The 23,898-nt window shown below is 39.9% G+C and overlaps 1 protein-coding gene across 7 annotated transcripts in view; it reads left to right on the top strand.

Moving 5' to 3' along the window:
* Positions 1-23,898, top strand: part of DYNC1I1 (dynein cytoplasmic 1 intermediate chain 1) — a 475,334-nt gene that overhangs the window by 330,056 nt on the left and 121,380 nt on the right. For all 7 annotated transcript variants that reach the window (XM_029233556.1, XM_029233554.1, XM_029233549.1 and 4 more), the window contains 3 exons: positions 10,499-10,588; positions 16,791-16,953; positions 18,956-19,055. In XM_029233556.1, coding sequence (XP_029089389.1) covers positions 10,499-10,588; positions 16,791-16,953; positions 18,956-19,055 — 353 coding nt within the window. The remainder of the gene's footprint in view (positions 1-10,498; positions 10,589-16,790; positions 16,954-18,955; positions 19,056-23,898) is intronic.

Raw genomic sequence — 23,898 nt, 5'->3', positions numbered from 1 at the left:
GGGAACGACATGAACCAAAGGACAGATAGAAGGTGGTAGTTTGTGCAGCAATCACAGTGTCAGTGTCAGCTGACTGGAGTGTGTGTACTGACAGGGGTGAGAGGGGATTAACATGGTAGAGGCAGTTCAGCAGGAAACACATGTTGGAGTCAGACCCTGGAAGACTTGGAGACTAGGCCAAGGAATCCAGCTTTTATTCTGCATGTCATGGAAACTATCAAGGGCTTTCACTGGGAAATTTATACGAGCAGAGTTCTGTTTTTAGAGCATTAATCTGACAGTGTAGATTGTCATACACTGTCAAGGGTAGGCATAGAGAGCAGCTGGAGGTAAGAATGCTAGCTAGGAGACCTGACAGTAAGCCACATAAACAACCATGGTGCCTTTACCAGAGAGAAGGAGGGAGAAAAATGGAGAGGACAGAGGCAGTTGTGCAAGTGAAGGGGATACAAAGAGGTAGGATTAACAAGATTTGATTCTCTTGTTAACAGAAAGAATGCAGAAACAGACTCACATAGAGAAGAGACTTGTGGTTGGGAGGGTGGGAGGGGGAGGGATAGACTGGGAGATTGGGGTTAGTAGATGCGACCTATTACGTATAGAATGGATGGACAACAAGGTCCTATTGTGTAGCACAGGGAACCATATTCAATGTCCTGGGATAAACTATAATGGAAAAGTATGAAAAAGAATGTGTGTGTGTGTGTGTGTGTGTGTGTGTGTGTGTATGTATGTATAACTGAGTCACTTAGAGAACATGTAATAGTGGGATGACATCTATGTGCAGTGGTGGATGTGATGACTGCTCTGACATTAAATGTCAGAGTTGACAGGCTTAAAGATGAAAGGTACCATGTTTTCCTTATGAACAGTTTCCTTACAAGCAAAATAATGTTTCTAAATGGTTTCTACTTATTTTACTCTGTTTTTACTAGCTAGAATAACATAGCAACCATTTTAGTACCTGGAGTCCTTGAGATTTACTTTTCTCTGGGACATATCTATAGTTGCTGCTGAAAGTTAGGTATGACGACATCCCTGTCCCTGTGACCCCAGTGTTCTTTTTCACAAGCCATGCTCCCACTGAGAGGAAGTGCAAAATTGCACATTTGAAGAAGTGATAGAGGAAACAAAGAGAAGGGTATGGGATTGTCCAAAATCAAAAGTAGACAGCAAAAGGGATTTAAGTCTGGAAAAGAAAGTTAGGAGTCCCTTCTCCCTCTCCAAGCAGACAAGAATTGCATTTTCTAGTGTTTTGAATTATTGCCCAGAATGTGTGTGTGTGTGTGTGTTTATGCCTCTATACAAATAAAGCTAGATATAGAATAGATATAGAACCTGTGCCCTGTACAAGTCAAGGAGTCCCTATTAACATAGAGTACAATGGGAGTGCTCTTTCTGGAGTTGTGCAATGATGGTTCTGCTTCCAAGGATGCAGAACAGAGGACTGATTTGAGGAGTGGCTTGGCTGTTTGAAAACCTCCCTCCCAGCTCCTGCACCATTAGAGATTAATTTATTGGGGTTACCATTCTCTAATCCATTAGTATGAATTAGTTCACTCAACTGATCACGGCTGAAAGCTCCATGACTTCCTGAGAAAGCTTAGGACATGGGGACCTGAAAAATATAAAAGAATAAAGAGAGGAAAGATGCGGGGGGTGGTTTCTGCTCTGGGCAGTGCTGGAGAATTAATTGAAGTCAGCTAGCGATTGGCCTTAAATGTTGAGATGCTCTAGGAAATAGGGAGCCATAGATGGTTTTTAAGGAGGAAAATTTATGGAAATAGAGATCAATCACATCTTCCCATCCCCAAACATCAAATGCTGAAGTTACCCATGGGCTCCTGCCTGGACATCTCTAGAAGGGCATTCCCTTCCTGGTCTCTGTCCTTCCACACAAGCTCACTAATCCACACCAACTCAATTCAGCACGTATTTACTGCACACACATTATATTATCAGCACAGTTACAAGTTTCAGAAACAGCTGCTAAAAAGTACCATTCTCTGGCTTCCTCTCTTGTTTTGAATATTTTCTTTCATTTCCTCCCATTTGCAATGCCTTGTGTGACATTCCATCAGGAAGTAAACTTTCCAAGTACTGTCATGTTAGAGCCTTAGGAGAGAACTGATGTGGCCTAGAGTGTTAACAGGAGTGCTCTGTACGATGAGAAATGTATGTTTTCTTTACTCTGGCCAGATTTTTCTAGACCAGAAAGTGAAGGTTTTTTTAAATATTAGCATGTAGTATATTTAACAGAGTGCTTACTGAAAATCCCACAAAATATGTCTTTGCCGCATATTTTTAAAGTACAGAGGCGCTCACCTTGGTTTGTGTAAGCATTCAGTGGTGCATGCTATACTTTATTTTGGCCGCCGTGATACGTATCGGGAGGGTGCCTCTCTTTGGACTCCTGGTGAAATTGGCAAACTGTACATGAAGCTGGTCCAAGGATAAGGTGACTTGAGTGAGTTCTGTACGGGAGCCCTCACTGTCTGCTGTACAAACACATGTCTACATTCACAGTACGATTCATCACGCCTACTGGCAACTGAACCATGCTAAGCCAAATTCTTATCATCTGTTTCTTGGATTATGGCTATAGCTTACCTTCTAACTGTCCCGCTCATTCCAGGCTCTCCCACTCCCCTCCAGCCTCCATATTCTTAAACAAAATCAGACCTTGTCTCTTGAATTTTTAAAAGCCTCCAGTTTCTCTGCAGGGCTGGATGGCAGCAATAATTTTCATCAAAGGTCAGACCACCCCTTAGATATACTAGAATATACATAAAGAGCTGGCTGGGAAGGAGATAAGTGAGGTTTCAAAAGTCATATTTAGCATCTCCAGTGCCTTGAATTCCTTTTGAAAATTTAAATAATATTTATGGATTAAATGAGATGTATGTTTATTAAAAAGGGGGGATACTGTTCTCCAGAAAGAAGTCCAAACTTGTTCTGTCATTCAAGGTCCTACATGGTGTGGTTCACACTACCTTTCCAGAACAATCACCCATCTTGCTCTTGCTAGAGTTCGTACTTGACGTTGATGATACAAACAAGCGTGGGTCTTTGAGGTACTTTTTGTCTGGTTCTGGAGATAATGCGAAACCTAATTTCAAGTGGTCTTGGCTGTGTTATCATAGAGATACAAGGGGGAACAGTGGAAGGGGTCAATGTGTGGAACAATGGAAGGGGTCAACAAATCTGCTTGCGGGGAAGTGTTAAAGCTCCAGAGATGCATCACAAAGAGTTAGTAATAATCACCTCCTGGACATTGGAGGGAAGACCAAGACAGGCAGAAAAAAATAATGCGCATTGACTTTGAGGCATGTACCTACTGGGATTTTGGGTGATTGTGCATTGTCCAAAATGCAAACTGAGGTAGAAGAGACAAGAAGTTATGGGGTTTTATACTGAAATTTATAGGAAACTACAGACTTTTTTTTGGTGGCGAGAGGATAAACAGATGTATTTTTTAAATAAAAATGAAACTACTAGAAATCCAGAGGAAGACTGGTAGTAGTAGAAAGAACAGTCAAAAGGCTATTGTAATACTCCAGGAGAGAGATGGCAATGGCCTGGATGAGGGCAGTGCAGAAAAGACAGAGGTGGATTTAAGACAGATTTTTTTTTTTTTTTAAATCCAGTTCCCTAGCCACACTAGTCACACTTTATTTATTTATTTATTTATTTATTTATATTATTTTTGGCTGTGTTGGGTCTTCGTTTCTGTTCGAGGGCTTTCTCCAGTTGCGGCGAGTGGGGGCCACTCTTCATCGCGGTGCACGGGTCTCTCACTGTTGTGGCCTCTCTTGTTGCGGAGCACAGGTTCCAGACGTGCAGGCTCAGTAGTTGTGGCTCACGGGTCTAGTTGCTCCGCGGCATGTGGGATCTTCCCAGACCAGGGCCCGAACCTGTGTCCCCTGCATTGGCAGGCAGACTCTCAACCACTGCGCCACCAGGGAAGCCCTAAGACAGATTTTGGAGGAGGAATTGAGAGGACTTAGAGACCCCATAAGCTCTGATGGAAAAGATGAATTAAAGGTGGTACTGTGATATCCAACTGTGAACCCATGTGTAAGGTGGTACCATTAGGTGGGATGGAGAATGTAGTCAAAGGAGCAGATCTCAGCGGAAGGTGAGAGTTCTGCTTTGAACATGTCGAGTGTGAGGTGCCTGGGGGACATTCATGTTGGAATGTACAATACAGAATCTGGAGCCTAGAAGGGATATCTTGGCAGGAAACATCCATTTGTGGGTGATGATGGAAGACAGATGTAAATATTATCCAGAGTGGCATTTGATATGAGAAAAGATGAAGCCAAAGACAGAACTGTAAAGAATATCTTCATTAAGGTGAATTATTTTTTAAATCAAAAATAAATGTTAATTTGAGAGATTAACTGTGTTTTTCTATAAAAAATTTTAAATATGTTATAAAAAGAATCCCTATCTGAAATAGTCATACATAGACTTATATAAAAGTGACTAGGGCATTTGCTCGTAAGTTAAGTGCAATACATCTAAAACACAAAAAACAAAAAAAGAGCTTTTGTATCTCGCCAAGTCTGTTCACCAACAGTGGCACAGTAGTAAGTTTGATTTGGAATTGACTCTGTGTTCTTGCCATCCCTTTTATCTTTTGGAAGCTAGCGTTCTATTCATTTCTAAGCCACTAATTATTTTATCAGTTTCAACATTCACAGTTTTTCACATTAGAATTGATGTATGTTATAGTTTAATTAGCAGTAGTCAGTTTTCTTAGTGGTACATAAAGTAATTGTGTATCTTACAGCCTTTGGCCTGTTCGATTCGAAGTCATATGGTAATTGCTTTGTTCTTGCCCCTTTCGAGAAGGATGTAGTGAAATGGCCCACTCTGCTCCCTGCTGTTCTTCTCCCCCTGACCTGACTTAGCGGTCCTCCATGAGGCCACAGCCCCCTTGTGAAAAGCCAGGAGCAGGGTGTCAAGGGCTCAGGCCAGGCACTCAAACCCTCTTATCCTGGGGTTTTGCAGGCCCTGAAAGAGCCGGGGAAAGCAAGAACCCACTGACCTCATAAAACCCAAGCCCTTCTCTTCACAGAGGTCCACCCCATATCACTCGGGATTCTGGTTGCAAGCAGCAGGCACCGAGTCCAATGGGATTTATTGGAAGGAAATCTGGTGCTGACACCACCTCTAGTGAGATTTATTGGAAGGAAATCTGGTACTCACAGAATCAACAGGAGGCAGAAGGAACAGGTTTGGAAAAGGGCAAGACCAAGGGAACCCAGACCGTGGAGCTCTGGAGCAGTCTGTCCAGGATGTCAGACACCGCTGCATGTTGCCCCTCGTTAATCCTAACTGTCCCCTCAGCTTTGCCTCCTGGCTCCAGAGACAAAGCCCCTGTTAGGAGCAAAGCCCCTGTTAGGACACTGCCCAGATCCTGCCTGTGTCCTGGTCACCAGGAAATGGAGAGCAGGAAAATGTCTCCCCAGGACATCAGGAGAATAAAGTAGGGTCCAGCAAGGCGCCAATACAATAGTAGTGCAAGGGGAAACCCCCCCCCCCCCCCCCCAGACAGAAAGGGATTTTGATGTTGTATTGCCAACAGTGATGAACGGTCCCCTGCACTTCCTTTCCAAAGTCTCAAATTTGTGAGGCCATCAGAGCAGCTCAGCACTCAGAGGACTGTGGCGTATTCCAATTGGTGACATTGACTTCATTCTCAGCCACTCACTGGTGGAGGAAGCTAACCTTTTGGGAGCTCATATAAGGGGTGAGGCCTTGCACTAAGTGTGTTGCACTAAGTGTGCAATTACTTGTGTTTAGACATTGAGAAAATCTTAAGGAAGGAGAAGTGATGAGCAAACTTTTTTCCAACTAGAGAGAAAGAAGGCAACAACTGCAGACGGTAGAATTTGGGTGCTAAATAAAATAATGTCTAAAAGATGCTGTTGTTTGAAATTAGCCCCTTGGGCTGACAGGCAGTTAACTTCTGCCAGTAGTTTAATTTCTCTTGTGTACCTGGTACAGGAAACTGTACATGGGTGGTGATTTTTTTCCCTCCAATCTCAGAGGAAATGTAACCGGGTATGAACTAAGTAACACAACTCATATATCAGTAGTCTGTAGCGGTTCTACATAAATCCTTTTCTTTAAAGTTATTTAACTGTTTTGAAAACGGTTTCAACAGAAGTAATTCCAATTGCACCAGAAAGGAAACCAGAGTCTTAAAGAAAAATATACTCTCTTTGCTGAGCAAGGCAAACATATCAGTATGCAGAGAAACAAACCAGTCTCTTGTGTTTTATTTCCTTAACAAATCCACTGAAGCACTCACTTTCTGTCTTTCAAAGGATGATAGACAAAGAATTCTGTGGCCACTCAAAATTAATGCCTACAACTGGTTTGTAACTACTTAAAAAAGGCAGGTACTGTTTTTTAAATTTATTTCTCTTTTATTCACAGTATTTCATTATGGGACTTTGCACATATTATAAGAACTCATTTAAGAACTCATTGGAAAAAAAAAAGAACTCATTGAAAACATACTCTCTGGGCAAGTATTTTCTATTTAAAGAATTAGATAACCTGCTGTTTCCCCACCTACTTCAAAAATAAACTAACACACTTCTATCACATTCTAGCCCTTTTTATTGCCAGGCCCTTATAGAATAATATATTTCCTAAAAGCTGTAAGTGGCGCTTCTGTCATGATGTTGCTTTTGATTCTTCCAGGATTTTTTAAAACAAAAATCCTTATAGCTGCGAAAGGTGAGAATTTGATACTATTTAAGGCTGACTAGCCAAAGTCATTTGGTGAAACTGACTTCGTTTTAAGAACTAAAAAATGTGAATGTACAAATTAGGTGGTCCTAATAAAAGCACAATTGTTTTCCGTAGTCAAATGAGCTGATAATAAAGTAATTTAGACCTTGACCTATTCCACCCTTTGGGTCTATGGAGTGAGATGGAAGAATCTATTTGTTGTTAGTTTTGCTTCCCCAGGATCTTCCCGTGGCTCACGCCTTAACTCCTTGAAGTTTTTGCTCAGTGTGGCCCTTCCTGACCGCTCTATTTAAAATTTCACCTCTTCCTCCCCTTATCAGCATGCCAGATGTCCCTTTTCGGCTTTCTCTGTCCCCATCCCACTTACCTGACACAGTGTATGTTTTGTTTATTTGTTTGTTTGCAGTTTCTCTCCCCTAACTCATGGAAGCTCCGTGATATGAGCACAGAATTTTTTTTTTTTTTTTTTGTCTGTCTTGTTCCCCGTCCTGTGCCTGGCACCTGGCACATAGTAAGGGCTCAGTAAATATTTTCTGACATACAAGCGAAGGCAACATTTGTTTGACAGTTTCTCTGTATGGATGTTTGCAACTCTCCTGGTGGTTTAAAAAGCAATTTCACATCAATACTTTTGTTTATTCTCACAATAAATTTGTGTTTTAAGACAGAGTTATTATCCCAATTCAGCAGATGAGGAAAAAGGCCTCAGAGAGTTTCTACGAACTATGTAAAGCCAGGGGCTGGCAAGTGGTAGACTCCAGCCTTGAACTCAGACCGATTACTTCCCTTGAAATGTTGCTCCCACGCAAGCTGCGAATCTGTCTGGCTGAAGGAATACAGCAATGCTTTGTAGTAAATGTTGCTGGTCAGGTCTCAGGAGAGTGTATTCCACAAAGTAAATAAGAATAGAGTGTGGGTGTAGCATATATAGTTTTGATAAATAAAGCAACCCATCTGTTTAGCTCTCAAGGGTGTGAAACCTAACTTCTCCTCAGTTGAGTGTTACATGCGCTGACCTCCGGGAATTGGGAGAGTGAACCATGCGATGTCCACCTCTGAGAGCCTCCACACACCCCTCCTTACCCTGCAGCTGAGCAGCGCACCTGCTGTGCTTCAGGCTTTTCTCCACGACATTTCTGTTTCATGACAGCTGTGGGTAGGGAGGTAGTGTGCATAATGGTTAAAGATCAGATCAGATCAAAACATGCAGAACCAGACAAAACTTGAAGCTCAACATGGTTGGGAGTTTCTTTGGGGGAAATTACTCTGTCTCCTCACCTATAAAATTAGGTTGGTAGTACCAAGTTCGGATAAATAAATTAGATGATACAAGTAAAGCATTCATCACTGCTTTAGTTGTTATTATTGTATATCTCATTATCTCTTCTACTAGATTATAAGATCATAGAAGGTAAGGCACGCTACTGGCTTTATTAGTTTGCTAGGGCTTGCCATAACAATGTCCTATAAACTGGGCAGTTTAAACTGTAGAAATTGAATGTCTCACAGTTCTGGAAGCTAGAATTCCAAGATCAAGATGTTGGCAGGGTTGGTTCCTTCTGAGGGCTATGAGGAAGAATCTGTTCTATGTCTCTGGTGGTTTACTGGCCAGCCTTGGCACTTCTCAGCTTGTAGAAGCATTCCCCAGTCTTCGCCTTCATCTTCAATGGCATTCTCCCTGCATGTGAATCTGTGTTTAAATCTCCCCTTTTTATAAAGACACTAGTCATGCTGGACTTGGTGCCTGCACTACTCCAGCATGCCCTCATCTTAACTAACTATATCTGCAATGACACTATTTCCAAATAAGGTCACATTCTGAGGTACTGGGGGTTAGGATTTCAACATACAAATTTGGGGAGGGGGACACAGTTCAACCCATAACGTGAGCTTTGTCACCTTTGCATTTGTTGTATTTACTTGTATTTAGTAAGTGCCAGGGAACGGCTGCTGAATCCATTGGATTTAAATACTTGTCTCTAGAAGGTTCAGAGATGGAGCTACTTCCCAGCAGATTAGTGGCCTTTTGAAAATTGCCTCTCCATCCAAGGTTTACCAGAAGAGGAAACTTCCCTCCCGCTAGTGCCTCACTGGGCTTTGTGTTAGGTCTTTGGGTCAGGAAGATACATCATGTCGAGGTGAATATTTTGTTCAGGACCTTCCAAGCTGGCTTTTAATGGGAAGATAGCAGAAATATCTTTATATATAAAGATTTAGATGTGTTATTTATAATTTAACATGTTAAAGTTCTATTTGTCTAAAGATCTGGGTAACAGTGTACTTTTCAAAATTTTAAGTGCACATTTTTGTCTCACAGGTATGTGTTAGTAATAATGCATTAGTAATAACTGTGTTAATGTGTTAATAATAACGACAGTTTTCCTCAAAAGTGTTTTACATTCTTTCCAGTATGTATCTAGTGGGATTATAAAGTAATGATGTTGGTTCCACAGTCTACACACATGCATATAGATTACTGTATTTCAGTATCTAAATTGCAGTACTATACTTTACATATCCATATTTTTAAAATGGATATTCCTTCCACAAATCACTTGCTTAATATAATCAAGAACTTTTACAGCTGCTTTTCAGGCTATACATATTTGTTTGGGCATTTAAATATGCATATATAATGCATTCTCTAAGTGGTTAGAGCTGAAATTTTGAGTTACTATAAATCTCAGGATTTATTGTGATGGAAATGGGACTCTCCATAGAGCTTTGGATCTTACAGAACATCTGTAAATATCAATATTTGTTGAATGAATGGATATATGAATGAATGATGGGGGTGGAGGAAGTGAAGTCATTTCTTTTAAACTCCATTTGAGCCAATGAAATCAATATAATACTTGAGTGAAGGTAATATATTTAAAAACCATGGAAGCAAGTTTTAATTTTTTATACTGTTTTATTCCATTAAGTTCGATTTTCTTGTGACAGTTTGTCTTGCCCCTCCATCCTCTACACTGTGACTGATGATTTCAAGCACTCTGCACTGAAAGGGACCTCCAAGAAAGGCAGTTTGGGAGGAAAGGGAGAGTAGGAGCACATTTGCGTAGGGCAGGAAGGGCACTGTAACATCTGGCGGTGGTGGCCGACTGGTACCGTTTGTTAGTGCTCATTAAATTCACATTAATGCATGAACTGCTCTGAATGTGTAAATGCCATTTCAGGTTGGTTGCTTTCTCCCAGGCCAATGGCAATGACTTTTGGGGCCCTACCCCAGGTTGTTTACTTGCCAGTGGCATTTGACCTGGGGTCAGACCTGTATTTAACCCTTTCCTGTAGGTCAAAACCAAATTAATTTGGTGAGAATGAAATTGGAAATGAGTCGTCTGTACAGCAGGTGTCCCCTGTGGAGAATGTGCTACAGGTGGAAACATTTTAAGATCTGTTCCTGGCCCATCTCCGAAGAAGCTTCAGAGGTCAGAGAGGCAATTCCAAGACATCCCATGTGGTGAGGGCCTGGAGATGGACGTAGCAGGTGCCGACTCGGGGCGGTTTTCTCAGAAGCGTGGGGTACTTTCAAAGAGGCCCTTTTTGGAGATCATGTATTCATGTATTCATGAACGTATATCTTGGGCATTCATCGTGGACTGATTTACTTAGAAGCCGCCCTAAATGATTGGAACTTTACCCTCTGCCCCTACCTCCCACCATCAGCCAGACACTTTGATTTGAAGGAAAGAATATAATGCATTTTTCTCTTTCTTTTTTCTAGAGGATGAGGATGATGAGGAAATGGTAGAACCTAAAGTTGGCCAGGATTCAGAACTGGAAAATAAAGACAAAAAACAGGAGGTGAAGGAAGGTATGGTGTGGGAGCTAAATTGCGTCATCATTTTATTGCTGTCTTTTTAACCAACATAAGGGACTATAAAGGTAAGTAAAAATTGAATGTATACCTCCTGCGTGGAAGGTTTTCTGTGATTGATCAATACATTACATTTAGCAACATAAACTGTAATCCTTTATTTTTTTGACTGACAGAAGCAAATAAAACACGAACCATCCACAAGTCCAGTCACATTTCCAGTAAAATTATTACTAAATAGCAGTAAAATAAGACACTTGTTATCAATTGACATGTTATCTAGTTCACGCCATCATATATTCCTAATGATAGCAGTAAAGGAAAGGAGCAGGTATAATTATTATGTCACTAAATTCTGAGGTTTATTCGTGTGATCTACAGAGAAACATTAACCGTGATCATCACTATTAACTATACTATTAAAAGTTTTCCTCCACACTCTGCCCATATCAGAAGGAGCAGCCTTTACATGCTCCAGTGATAACAATGACTAGTACTTATTAGGGGCTTACTAGGTACTTGGCTCTCTCCTTAACACTCCAGAGATAATATGTACCCTTTGCAACATCCTTTTGAAGCAGATACTATTATTTTCCCTATTTTATAGGTAGAGAAATAGGAAAAGGGAGGTTTAAAAATGTACCCATGGATACATAATGTGTAAGTACACGATCCAGGATTTGAAGTTGACTCCAAAGCCTATACACTTGCCCACAAAGCCATCCTCCTGTAATAGCACTGGATTTCAAAAAACAAGAAAGCAATAATGAAAAAAGAAAAGAAAGGGGAAGGCAAGAAATACTATAGCTGATGTTTCCCTAAAAATCTAATTTTGTGTCCCTTTGAGATTTTCAGCCTATGGAGAAAAAGAGAATTTTGAGATTGTCATTCTTATTGAGAAATGGAGTGTCCATGAGAATGGAGTGTAGATTAAAAAGATTCTTCCATATTTCCTACTAGATGTCCCAAGTTTAGAGCAACATAAGTCTAATTAGAATTTCATTTGATTTTAAAATTTTCGATTTGCCCGTGGCTCTGGCGAAGTGCATGGCACATGGTTGTCCCCGGGGACTTTGTAGGAGTGGTCATAGGGACTCACTTCAACCTGCCCAGGCATTGAGTGAGGTGGATTACTGTCAAGTTCTAGGGTACGGCTGTAGGCAGGCAGTAGATTCAGCATCTGTAACAGTGGTGTCCACAGAAGGCACAAGTTCCTCTTTCTGAGAGATTCTAAAAGGATTTGATTGAAGCAAGTTCACATTTAAACCTCCTACTAAGAACATGTATATATTTAAGCTGGTGAATAGAATATCATTAACACAGGTGTAGCAAGAGACAAAATAAGTCAAAGTTTACTAAAATACCCTCACCCTCTTTTTTTTTTTTTTTTTTTTTTTTTGCAAAATATCCTTAAGATGTACTGGGTGATAAGAAGCCAGGGTGTATTTTGTGTGTCTTGGCACGGATTCCCTCCTGCCCCCCAACCCCAATTTCCAAATCCTCTTCTCTGGCAAAGCACTGCAACCTCCTTCTTAAGTTCTGAGCAAAAACACCCTCCAGTTTTAACTGTCACTCATGCTTCATGGAATTGATTAAAGTCCTGTTAAAAGTCCAAGAGAAGTTTGAAAGTGCATTTCCTGTTACTGCCGCGCCGTGCGTCTTAAGTCTCTATTAATGGCTTTTCTGCAAATTAGCACATGGTGGGTTAAAAGCATGTTTATGTTGGCATCAAACTCTCTCTGGCTATTTTTTTTTAAAGCAAGACAGTATTTTGCAAACTTTTTAAAGAATCTCTAGCAGATACAATCGTGGCGCCATTCATACAGCTGCATGGTAGTCAGGGCTGTGTCAGCACTTCCATAGGAACCCTGAGTTTCAGGGATTTATTACTTAGCCATAAACATTTGCTCTGGGCTGAAACTTGACATACACAGTTTCAAACCAGGGAACACATTTTTGAGAAATCTGGCCGTTTTTGGAGTTGGAAAAAAAAAAAAGTGCTGAGGGGGAGATGGGAAAAAAATCAGTGCTCACTAGCTTTTGACATTTTTGCCCATGTGACATCAAAAATGCATTAAACAGTAAAGAAATATGGGTTTGATTTATTACTCTTCTCACTCTTTTTTCCACATCAGAGTAGGGAAAACAGCAGGTAGCTTTTAGCTTTTAATAAAATTTTAGGAAATTTGTATATGTGAGTGTCCTAGTATCTTCATGTTTAGAGATTTAAAGCAACAGAATTGGAAACGTGACTCTTGGAAATGCACATTAACTCATAAACCTCACATTAACTTCAGAGAAGGACATCATTCTTTATTAGTTTGGTTTGGTTTTCTTCCTCTCGTTTTTGAACTGATTTCACTGTAAAATTCAGTAAGAGCTACTGTCCCTATTTAATCTGATTGAATGTTTAAGTTATGTGGGTTTACTTATTTATTTTTTAATCTTTTTGACATATTCTTGAAAAATATTTAAAAGATGTAATTTTTATATTGAAATTTAAAGGCTATATCATTGAAACAAGGCAAGACATTTCTGAAATGGATATTTTAAAAATTACTTTTGACCTAAAGATGAGATTGTAAAATACTCAATATAAATTGTGGATTCCATTACAGATTTTACATTTTTACAGAGAAAAAACATCCAGGAACTCTAGAAATCAAAAGATATAGTGTCTAGTAAATAGAGTAAATCAAAAAGAAATTGAAAAAGTACACATTCAGGTCAATAAGAAAATTTAAGAAGCATAGCAAATAGGATAGAATCAACATGAGAGACACATAAAAAGGATTTTCATGTGCAGTACCAAGACAAATTAACATTTCTATAATAAAAAGAATTAAAAGTAGACCCTAAAATAAAATTCATACTAGATTTTAATTTTGCAGGCCATGAATTCATAGAATTAGGCTGTTCTCTAAACTTTGAGTTTCATGACTCTAGTACATTGTTTTTGTACTTCTTATTCAAGCTAAATATAACTGTTCAGGTAAATTTTGGTAAGTTTGAAAATTGTGCTGTCATTGGCTCATATGTAAGTCATATCCATGTGTACTACTTTTCCTGAAGAATCTTTATTTCTTAAAAAAGGTCACTTTAAATGCATAAAATATTGTTAGCTCTTGGCAGAAATACTCCATGTTGCAAAAACAAACAACAAACCTGCTATAATAGCAATTTCTGCTTAACTTGTAAGAAAAATCAAACATTATCATTGCCCTTGTTTTGCGCTGTTACGCCTGTTGCTATTAAATTACTTCCTACCTTTTTATGCAGAGAAGATGTTGAAAATAATTCTTTAGGTTCCAGGGATAGGGAAAAGCTGAAGAAACAGAGATTTTAGGGAGAATTTGGGGTCTCTCCTGGAGTAATACAATTCTGATTTTAATTGTTTATGCTTATATTTTAAATTTTGTGGACTCCATTAATCAACTAATTTTTTTTCATGAAATATGATGTCTGGAGAGGTTTTACCTCCAAATACAGATTTTGGTTGTGGTTCCTGGATACTCCATTATGTTTTCATTACATTGTAATAACACATCAATTTAAAGACTTAAATATGAGAGGTTTGGGGTTTTAGCGAAAATAACTATAGGTCTGTTTAACTCCTAAGTTGAATATTGTTTATGACTTTTAAAAAGTACTCATCTGCACATGCATCTTATTATTTTGTGCTAACAAATCATGTCATTTGATCCCTGTTAGACATCAAAGCTTAATATAAAATATGTTCTTTGTTTTGCTTCAGTAGCAATTTAATTTCAAGCCAAATATTGTATTGCCAAACATAATATCTGGAGACGCTACTGCTTCACTTACCTGAACTTGGCCTCTGCAAATACACTTTGATCAGCCATTTATGTTTCTCTTAGAGAAGAAGTTGTATGTCTTGAAAGCTGAGATCAAAATGACAGTAAGCTACAGGGAAGAAAAAGATTACAGAAAATTACACAGGAACTGTTTTTTATTCAAGGTAATGGACCTGTAAGGAAATATACAGGTGGAATACAAGTAGCTCAAAAAGATAAACAGAGAATAGAATAGATATTTTTAAAATGTAAAAACAGGAATAAAGGGAAAAAATTCCTATATCTCTGCTTAATTTCAAGTGTGTCTCAAGTCATCCATCAGCATTGACAAAAGCCGAATGAAGCTTTTAAAATAAGACATTCTTCTTGGTCCTGTAGCATCCTTGTTTAGTGAAGTTTATTTATTTATATAACAGTACTGACCAAAACAAAAGGACCCTAGTGTTTTCCCCTTTACCTAGTTACATTTAGTAGTTTTACTGTTTTCTTGAACTTATATCAGGGTGAAAAAACTCAAATGCCTCATTTATGGGTGTTTTAGAAAGTAGACTAATTATATATAACTGCTAATTATTGAATGCTGAACTATTTGTCAGTATATTTAAGTCTTAAACCAGACTTAAAGTTTAGGTATCGTTGCCTCATTTTATGGATAACACTGCGGCTTAGAGAGCTTTCATTGATTAAAGAATCCAAGCTAGCAAATGGCGGAGTAAGTCTTGGATTCCAGGCTGGTTTTGTAGAGTTCTTGTTATTTACAGTTTACACATTGCCCACTTCACCATTTCTCAAACTAGTGTCTGTGCAGCATTGCTCGGCAGTTGTTGATGGAGGTTTTTGGAGAGTCCCAATACACATGGGCACATTTAGGGCTCTGGAAAGTTCAGCAACAAAGAAATATTTCTGGCTATATTTAGGGCTGCTAGAAACACCAGGGTGAGCTGTATTTGGAGATAATCTTCTGCTGTAGTGGATGAATCATGTTTTTCCACTTCTCGAGGTGTGAATCAACTACATCATAATCATTCTAATTTCTTGTACAAATACAGACCCTGGAGTCTTTCCAGACCTCTTATGCCTTTCAGCCTGGGGCAGGGGAGGGGAGGCCAGAAGGGGAAAGACATTATGAACATTAAAAGCTTGAGATCTACTTCCATGGCTCTGCAGGAGGGCTTCTTGACAGTTCAGATTTCTCAGGACAGTGGCTTCAAGATACCATTAATCAAATCAAATAACACTTCCATAAAACATTATGCTATAGGTGGCTATACCTAAATGATTCCTCTGACCATGTGGCCAGGTAGAAATCGGTCCTGGTTATGAGGATGGTTGTGGAAGTGTTTGGGAAATTCTGTGGGTGAGTCATTCCACCAGGGACCCCTATGGTTTTAAGGCACTACCTTCCTCCTGTAGCTTAAACTCCAGGAGCTTCTGGTCCTACTGGAAGGGTAATTGATCAAACATTTATTGAAGTCTCTCTGCACAAAAGTTGAACTGAGGTTCCTGAAGAACCACAGAGGTTCAGCTGACAGTTTCTGCCCTTAGGGATTTCTCACTCTGGGGGAGTTCCTAATCCTTCCTCTATAGTTTTATGTAAACCCTGCTACTGAAGGAACAGTTTATATAACCTAATCGTGACTCTGAGGTGAGCTGACTTTCAGACACTATGACATATTGCTAGTTATTTAATCTCTCTTTGCCTTATTTTGTATCTTCAAATTTAGTCTTATAAGATTAATCATGCTGGAAAAGTAAGGCATAGTAACAATTATGAGGTGTCTTATAGCATTTATTTGTTCCATGTGTTTGTTTAAAAGCAGAAGATACCTTGGGTAAAGGTGCGTTTGGAAGGACACGTTTCAGTTTTTGAGGAGAATCTATATAACAATCAATCAGTCTTATCAAGTAACTATCTAAAATAAAATGAATTTATCAGTAGAAAGAGGAAAGGTGCTATCTAGATCATATTATAGATCTTAATTATTTAGTATGCGCAGCTTTACAATCTGATATACATGGTTTTATAGATTTCTCTATTATGTACTATTTGAGCTGTTTTTCAAGTTCAGTTCTAAAGAAAATAACGTTCAGAACTCATTGTTAAAACACACCAATCATTTTCATTTGTAATATTTTTCAACTCTTCAAAATAGTAATTAGTCCAGATATGAAATCTTTTTGTAAAATTGTCAGTGAAGACATCTGCAAAAACCTTTGATGTGAATTTAAGAGTAATTTAGAATTACTATTAACAATGGTTTATTTCACTGTGTCTTATCACTCTTTTGATAAGCAATGTCTTTCAAGAGTTGGATTCCTCTTGAAATGTTTTAATTATCCCTTTTTTTTTTTTTCTTTCCCAATAATCTCTTTTACATAAATAGCTCCTCCAAGGGAGCTGACAGAGGAAGAAAAACAGCAGATCCTTCACTCAGAGGAATTTCTCATCTTTTTTGATCGGACAATACGGGTAATTGAAAGAGCGCTGGCAGAAGACTCCGATATCTTCTTTGACTATAGTGGTCGAGAGTTAGAGGAAAAAGATGGGTTAGTTTCTTGTGTGCATTTAAAAAAAATACTGTGATAAGTTCTCTGTTGATTCTAAATTCACTTATGTTTTGAGTAGGCAAGTTCCAAGCCTAACAAATCAGAGGAGTATGAAATTCCGGAGCTGATCTTGCTGAACAGCTTTGACTAAGGGCTTTGGTTATGACTTCTGGCTTAGAGTTTCCTTGTAATTATCATGTGCTTCCATGAAATGCTTTTGAACTTGATATCTGGGGAACAGCCCAGGTGATAGAGACTGGCAGAGTCATGTACATTGTCCTCTGAGAAAACATAAGCAGCAAAAGGAGATTTGTGTTATATCCAGTAGATCTATTTTTGATGTCTAAGCAAACAGGAAGCCGAAGAAAATAAACATGAGATATGGGAGACCTTAACTGATGTGGGAGACAGCAAACAGAGACTGGCAACTCTTTCCTCTTTTGATGCCATAAGATTATGTGTATATGCCTTTTAGGAAATACAAGTGCCATTTACTTTTAACTAACCATTAGAAGTAAATGGCCCCAAATGACTTTCCCTGTGACTGCAACATATGTATTACGTTCGGCAGGGGCTGTCAACCATCTTCGTGTGGATAATTGGAGGCGCTTTATGAGCTTTGTGAGCGATATAGCTGGTTTTTAGCCACCAATTTCTTTTGGCCAAGAACAACATGAAAAGATGAGATTACCTGCCTTTTTCATTAGACCTGACATTTTACTACTTCTAAATTTCAAATACATTGTCAAAGGCCAACCTGTCATCGTTGAAGATGCTCAAGGCAATGTAACCGTGGCTCTGAAAACAGTTTCAAAAGGGAGTTCTAAAAATGTTCTAAACAGTCAACAGCATCGTTAGACTACATCAAAGAGAATAATATTTGGAATATATGTGTTATATTTGTTTTCTTTTAAAAAGCCATTACTCTATGGCTCAGTTAGTTTGCTGAGTCCTCTTTCCCTCTGGGTGTCTGGTACAGTGTTATACTGGGCTCCTGGCAGATATTTGGGGGCACGTACCTCTTGCCTGAGTTTGCAGTGGTGGAACTGAGGAAAGGATAGCAGGGGGAAAAAAAAAAGTCATAATAAGTCAGCTGCTTGGAGCCCAAGTACCTAATCTGAGGTCAAGTCACCCAGTCTGAACAAGAACTATATAGGACAAGTGATACAGGGTGCAAAGCAATGGAATGAAGCAAATGAACAGAAAAAAAAGGGTGAGTGCGGAAGAATTCCTGAACTGAAGCCCAAGGAGTATAGGCAGCTTTTTATGCAGATCCCATAGCTGCTGACACAGAACAAGCATGACTCAATTTAAACACTCGGTCTTGTGGAGCGAATGCATGACCAGTGCAGAGTTCTTCAGAGGAGGTTTTGCAGCCAGTTGAATATCAAGCAAGTAAACAGTAGCCAAAGTGTAATCTTCCTCCACCCAGGTGATATTTTGGTCTATGTTAAGTACCTAAGGTGTTTGGTGAATCCCTCACTCCCCAGCAGGCCTGTCTCACTGTAGAACTTTTCACTTGTTATTGAGCAAGGAGGCAACTGCCACCTTCAATCAGAAATTACAGGTAAAGAGAGACATGCATGTCATTTCTGGTCTAAGGCCAGATAAGGTGGTATTGATACCAAAGACTCTCCAAATGTGCTGCGCTTCCTTGCGAGCTGGGAGATTTCTTGTAAACTCTGATTCAAGGCAGAGCTTATTAGGGGGAGGAGAATGCTTTAGAACTGCTCAAGATAGGAACCTGAAACAAATTTGACATTTCACACCAGGCTTGGAACAACATGTGGGAACCTTTTCTGGGCCAGGTTAGAGAGAGCTTTGCAGAAAGGAGATCACCTTTAGTTTATTTATGATCAGAGTTTGCTGTCTAAATTGATGCTTTGGCTTTAGAGAGTATTGTGCGCCACGCTCTTGCCATTTCATTCTTTCAGTATGAGCACTAGAGATAAAGCCCCGTTTTGAAGCATCATATTTGTCTTTGATGTTTAAACCCTCCTAGGGATGTCCAGGCTGGAGCCAACCTTTCTTTCAATCGTCAGTTCTACGATGAGCATTGGTCCAAGCACCGAGTAGTCACTTGTATGGACTGGTCTCTCCAGGTAAGAATTGTTGCTGGGATGGGACAAACTGGACTTGGGTTCTCATGGCATTTGTATTTTAAAAAAAATAAGAGAGAATTGCTCCACTATTTTGGATGTGTTCACTAACTTGCAGTTTTTTTCTGTGCCTATTGGTTTTCTTTCTCATTTGACTGAAGTTTCAGTTTAAAGTTTGCACTCTCTTATTCATACACATTGAGTACTTACTAGGGACCAGACGAAGAGCCAGGCCATTCTGTCCATGAAACTGCTCTCACTAAAGTCATCAATGATTTCCTACTTGTCAAATCCATGTGAATAGTTTTAAGCCTTAATCTGCCCCGACCTCTCTTTGTCATCCAGCTTTGTTGACTTCCCCATACTTCTAAAAATATTATCCTTCCACTGAGTTCCACAGCTCAACTCTCTTTCAGTTCTCGAACTCCTCCAAGACTTCTTTTTCCTCTCCTACCCTCATGGTCCTCGTGGTCATGCCCTCAACCTTACTCTTCTCGACATGCTCTCTGTGGGAGATCTCTTCCACTGCTATGGATTCAAGCACCACGTGGGCAGCCTTTTTCTATCCCCCGCCCAATCTCCCTCCTGAATTCCACTTTACACACCAGACAGATCCATTCAGGTGTCCCATAGAATCTCAAACTAATCACTAACTCATTATTTCCACACGTCTGAAATCCTTTTTTGCTTCCTCTATTCTATGTTAAAGCCATCACAATATACCCAAGGACCTAAAGCAAAACTTTCGTCATTAACATTAGAAACTTTCTCTCCCTTATCTCCCAGACCCAGTCTGTCACCAAGACTGTCCGTTTCGCCGCTCATATATTCATCATCTTACAGCTGTAGTGTTGCTAACCTTCTTGTGTTCTTTCTACATCCAAACTTGTCCACCTATAGTTTTCCCTCTAGACATCTAGCCAAATAATCTTTCTAAAAACGCAAATCTGATCACTTCACTCCCGGGATTAAAACTCCCTATTGCCTGCAAGAAAAAAAAAATCTAAACTCCCTAGTGTAGCATTCATAGTGAAAGCAGGCAGATTTACCAAAAGCCAATTTAATGGCCTACTCAATTAGTGTATAATTTACCGAGCACTGAGTAGTTAAATAATGCACATAAAGGCACACAGCCTAATTGTGGTGAGGTCAGAATATGAACTCAGGTGGTCTGACTCCTGAGCTCACATTCTTGATCACCATGCTGCGTCCCCTCCTGTAATGACAATGACATAATAGCAATGAGGGAAATAGGGATGATAAGTACTGGGCATTTATACACAGCGCAGTTTCTGTTTTCTTATAGTCTGTGCATTTATTGGGAATAATTATCATGGCTAGCTTTTAATTTGTGTTTCTTATATACTAAGCACTGTTCCAGCTGCTCTGGAGGCATTGTCTTATTTCACCCTCACAACATCAAGTGAGGCAGCCACTGTTACTATTTTAATTTTATAGCTGAAGCAATTGAGGCTCAGAGCAACTAAGTATCTTACTAACCGTCACTCAGCTAGGATGTGGTACAGCAGGGCTTTGAACCCAAGTCTTTCAGCACTTTCAGGCATATGCTCTTTACCAGTGCCTCCCACAAAGGGCTTATGAATCTGGAACCAAAAGAGGTTCTAAGGGCTGAGTGACGTAGGGCCGAGAGCAACTGCTTTCAGGATTCAGTGGAGGTTGGAGTCTGTCTCTGGTTGGACAGGGCATCTTAGAAGACTGGGATTAGACAAATGGAGGGGAGAAGAGTGTGTTCTAGGCAGAGCAGTAAAGCAGGTGATGTGAAGAGCCCCATTTAGTCACGTTGAGAACAGGAACACTGAAGAGGAATGTAAACCCCTGCAGCCAGACTGTCAGCAGCCACGAAGTGGGCAAGTGATCTCTCCCCTTGAATCTCTTTTTACATCCAAACAAGAGAGCACGCAGGGCATGGTCGTGCAGGGGCTAATACAGGCAGGGTGTGCCCAGCCACTTCCCGCCAGTGCGTGGGTGCTCTGTGAGCTTGCTCGGGTGTGTGTGCAGAAAGCAGATCCAAGGCTGAGGAGACACTTAGCTCGGCTTGTTCACTTGTTCAGAGCCTGGAAATTACACAGGAACCTTATCTGACACATTCCTCAAAGGCAGGTTTCACTGATAACTCTCCCTGAGGAGGCAGCAGGGGGCTCACCAGTGGGGCTGGTCCCTGCCTGGCCTCAGCGTGTGGTGGGCCCTATTGCCTGTAGATAGGTTTGTTTCCACACAGGATCTTGTGTGTCGTTTTTGTTGCAGGAGGTGAAACTGGAAAGGGCAGAAACTCCCCCATAGAGAGACTGCATCTGTTTTTCCCCATTTTTGTGTAACCTGCCATCTACACTGTGGGGAAGGGGTTTGCATTTCTGAAAAATGTATTTTCTTTGGAGCATGAGAAACAGGAATTAGAGCCCTTACATCATAACAATTTTGGGGTTCAAAGGACCAGGTTGACATACGTATGGAATGAAGAGACTTTCTGAGTGAATCTACAGGCAATCCAGTGACATTAAGAAGGAAGAAAAGGATAGAGGCATAGCCTTAGCGTCTAGCAGAGGCACGTATACGTAGGATGATTATGAATGGAACAGAATGGAACAGAGGGGGAAAAAGGAAGAAACTGTAAGATGCCTGCATAGCTTTGCTGTGACCTCTTGTACTTCTTAAACAAGAACACTTTAACTTTGCGGTATTTGCAAAATATCCCCCAAACATTATTCCCTGGAAGACATTTGGGTGCTTGGGGGAATTATGTCAACTTTGCTATTCATTGAATATTGTTTAGCACAGGGGGTCAATAATACTATCCACATATCACATGACAGATTTGGCAGACATATACAAAACCAGACTTATGATCTCACTCCCACCATGTATATTCCTCTCATATGTAAGTTGCATCCTCGAACCTTGGAGTCATCCAAGATACAAAGCCAAGTCGTTTTTTTTTTTAATTGAAGTAAAGTTGATTTACAATGTTGTGTTAATTTCTGCTGTACAGCAAACTGATTCAATTATACATATATATACATTCTTTTTATATTCTCTTTCATTATGGTTTATCATAGGATATCGAATATAGTTTCCTGTGCTATACAGTAGAACCTTGGTGTTTATTCATTCTCTATATAATAGCTTACATCTGCTAACCCCAACTTCCTACTCCATTCTTCCCCCATCCCTCTTCAAGTAATTTTTGATAGCTCATTTAATTGCAAAACCCAATCAAATTTACGGTAGCAAAAAGACCCCCACTGTGATCAATTCAAATCCACTTACATGTGGAGTTGATACCTACTTTATGTCATGGCCTCCACTTTGTGCTTATATTAGGAAATAGCTTCCTAACTGGTCTCCCTGCCTCAATTCTCTACACTGTTGAGTCATTGTAAGTACTTTTCCAGTTTACTATTTGTAAAGATTACTTATTTGCTCTCAGTGTCACCTTGAGCAAATTACCTGACTTTTCTTGGCTTAAGTTTCCTCACTCATAAAATGATAATTGTACCTAGCTCACATGCTTATTGTATTAAATGAGTAAATGTATTTAAAACACTTCGAGTTTTAAAACTGTCTAGTATATAAAAAATACTGAATAAATGTTAAAGTAGTAGTAGAATTAGTAGTATTAGTAGTTGCAGAGTATGACTCCCAGAGTAAAGTCTAAAATCATTAGCCTGTACTCAGTGACTTCTGTGAGGATGCCCTGAGGCATCTGCAGCCCTTTTATCTTTTTCATCTCTTCCTATCACCTGCCTCCCAGCCAGGTGCTATAACCTACTGTCTCCTGAATATATTCTCCACTGCATTAGTAAAGAAAACTTTACCCCTGGCTACCTTAAGGAAAAAGGGAAATTTATTCGAGAGCTACTAGGGTGCTCAGGGAATCCACGGAAGAGATGAAGAACGGGGACTCAGGAGTATAAATCTGAGCAGCTTGAGAGGCTTCACCAATAAGATGCTGTCGTAAGCTGACTCATTTGCCAGCCCATGGGTTCTGTGTCTCAGCTCAAAAGTTACAGTAGCGAAGTTAGAGAATGTGATTGCCCCAGCTGGGTCAGGTATGAACCCTGCAATGAATTAATTGTCCCTGGGAAGTTAGACACCTGTGTATTGAGGTAATCTCCAAAGATTGGGAGAATCACTGTGAACCAGGCAGACACCCAAGAGAGATTTCCTGCATCAATATTTACCTGACTATACAATATTTACCCTCGTCTATACTCTCCTCTCACTTCTCTCCTAATCACCTAGCCATTTAACAGGGCCCAATCAAGTCTCATTTCTTCTCAGAAGTCCTTTCCAACATCTCTCCCTACCATACCCCATTCCAACTAAAGTAGTTATTTTCTCCTCTGTGCTTTGATAGACCTCCTTTTGTATCTCCATCTTAGCATGTCCTGCTTTTATATTTGTGTTGTAGTTATTCATACATGTGTCTCACCTCCCTCTGCTAAGTGATGAGCTCCTATAAAGCAAAGCATGTTACTGTTGAAATTCGTGTCCCACATTTTACCTGGCACCAGTGCCTCTCATATGCATGGGGGGCGGGGGCACTTGACGCATGCCACAGTGGGCTGGAAGGGACATGGTCTTTGAAACCAAATAGACTTCAAGCAGGGTCTCACTTTATCATTTATTAGCAACTTAACTTGGAACAAGTTCCTTACCCAGGGACCCTTGGCTTCTTTGTCTGTAGAAGTGGGAAAACCATTGCTTACTTTAGAGAATTGTAAGGATCAAATGAGTGAACATGTTCCACAGCCCAGTGTTTGGCACATAATGGCACTTAAAACATGTTGGTTCCTTCCTCGCCAATAAATGTCAGATTTTATTTCTT

The sequence above is a fragment of the Monodon monoceros genome, unplaced genomic scaffold (genome assembly GCF_005190385.1).
Source record: "Monodon monoceros isolate NGI ecotype Baffin Bay Population unplaced genomic scaffold, NGI_Narwhal_1 Super_Scaffold_2, whole genome shotgun sequence".
In the NCBI taxonomy this organism is placed as follows: Eukaryota; Metazoa; Chordata; class Mammalia; order Artiodactyla; family Monodontidae; genus Monodon; species Monodon monoceros.
Note: the sequence above shows the minus strand (reverse complement) of the source record. Positions and strands in the feature narration are given on the sequence as shown.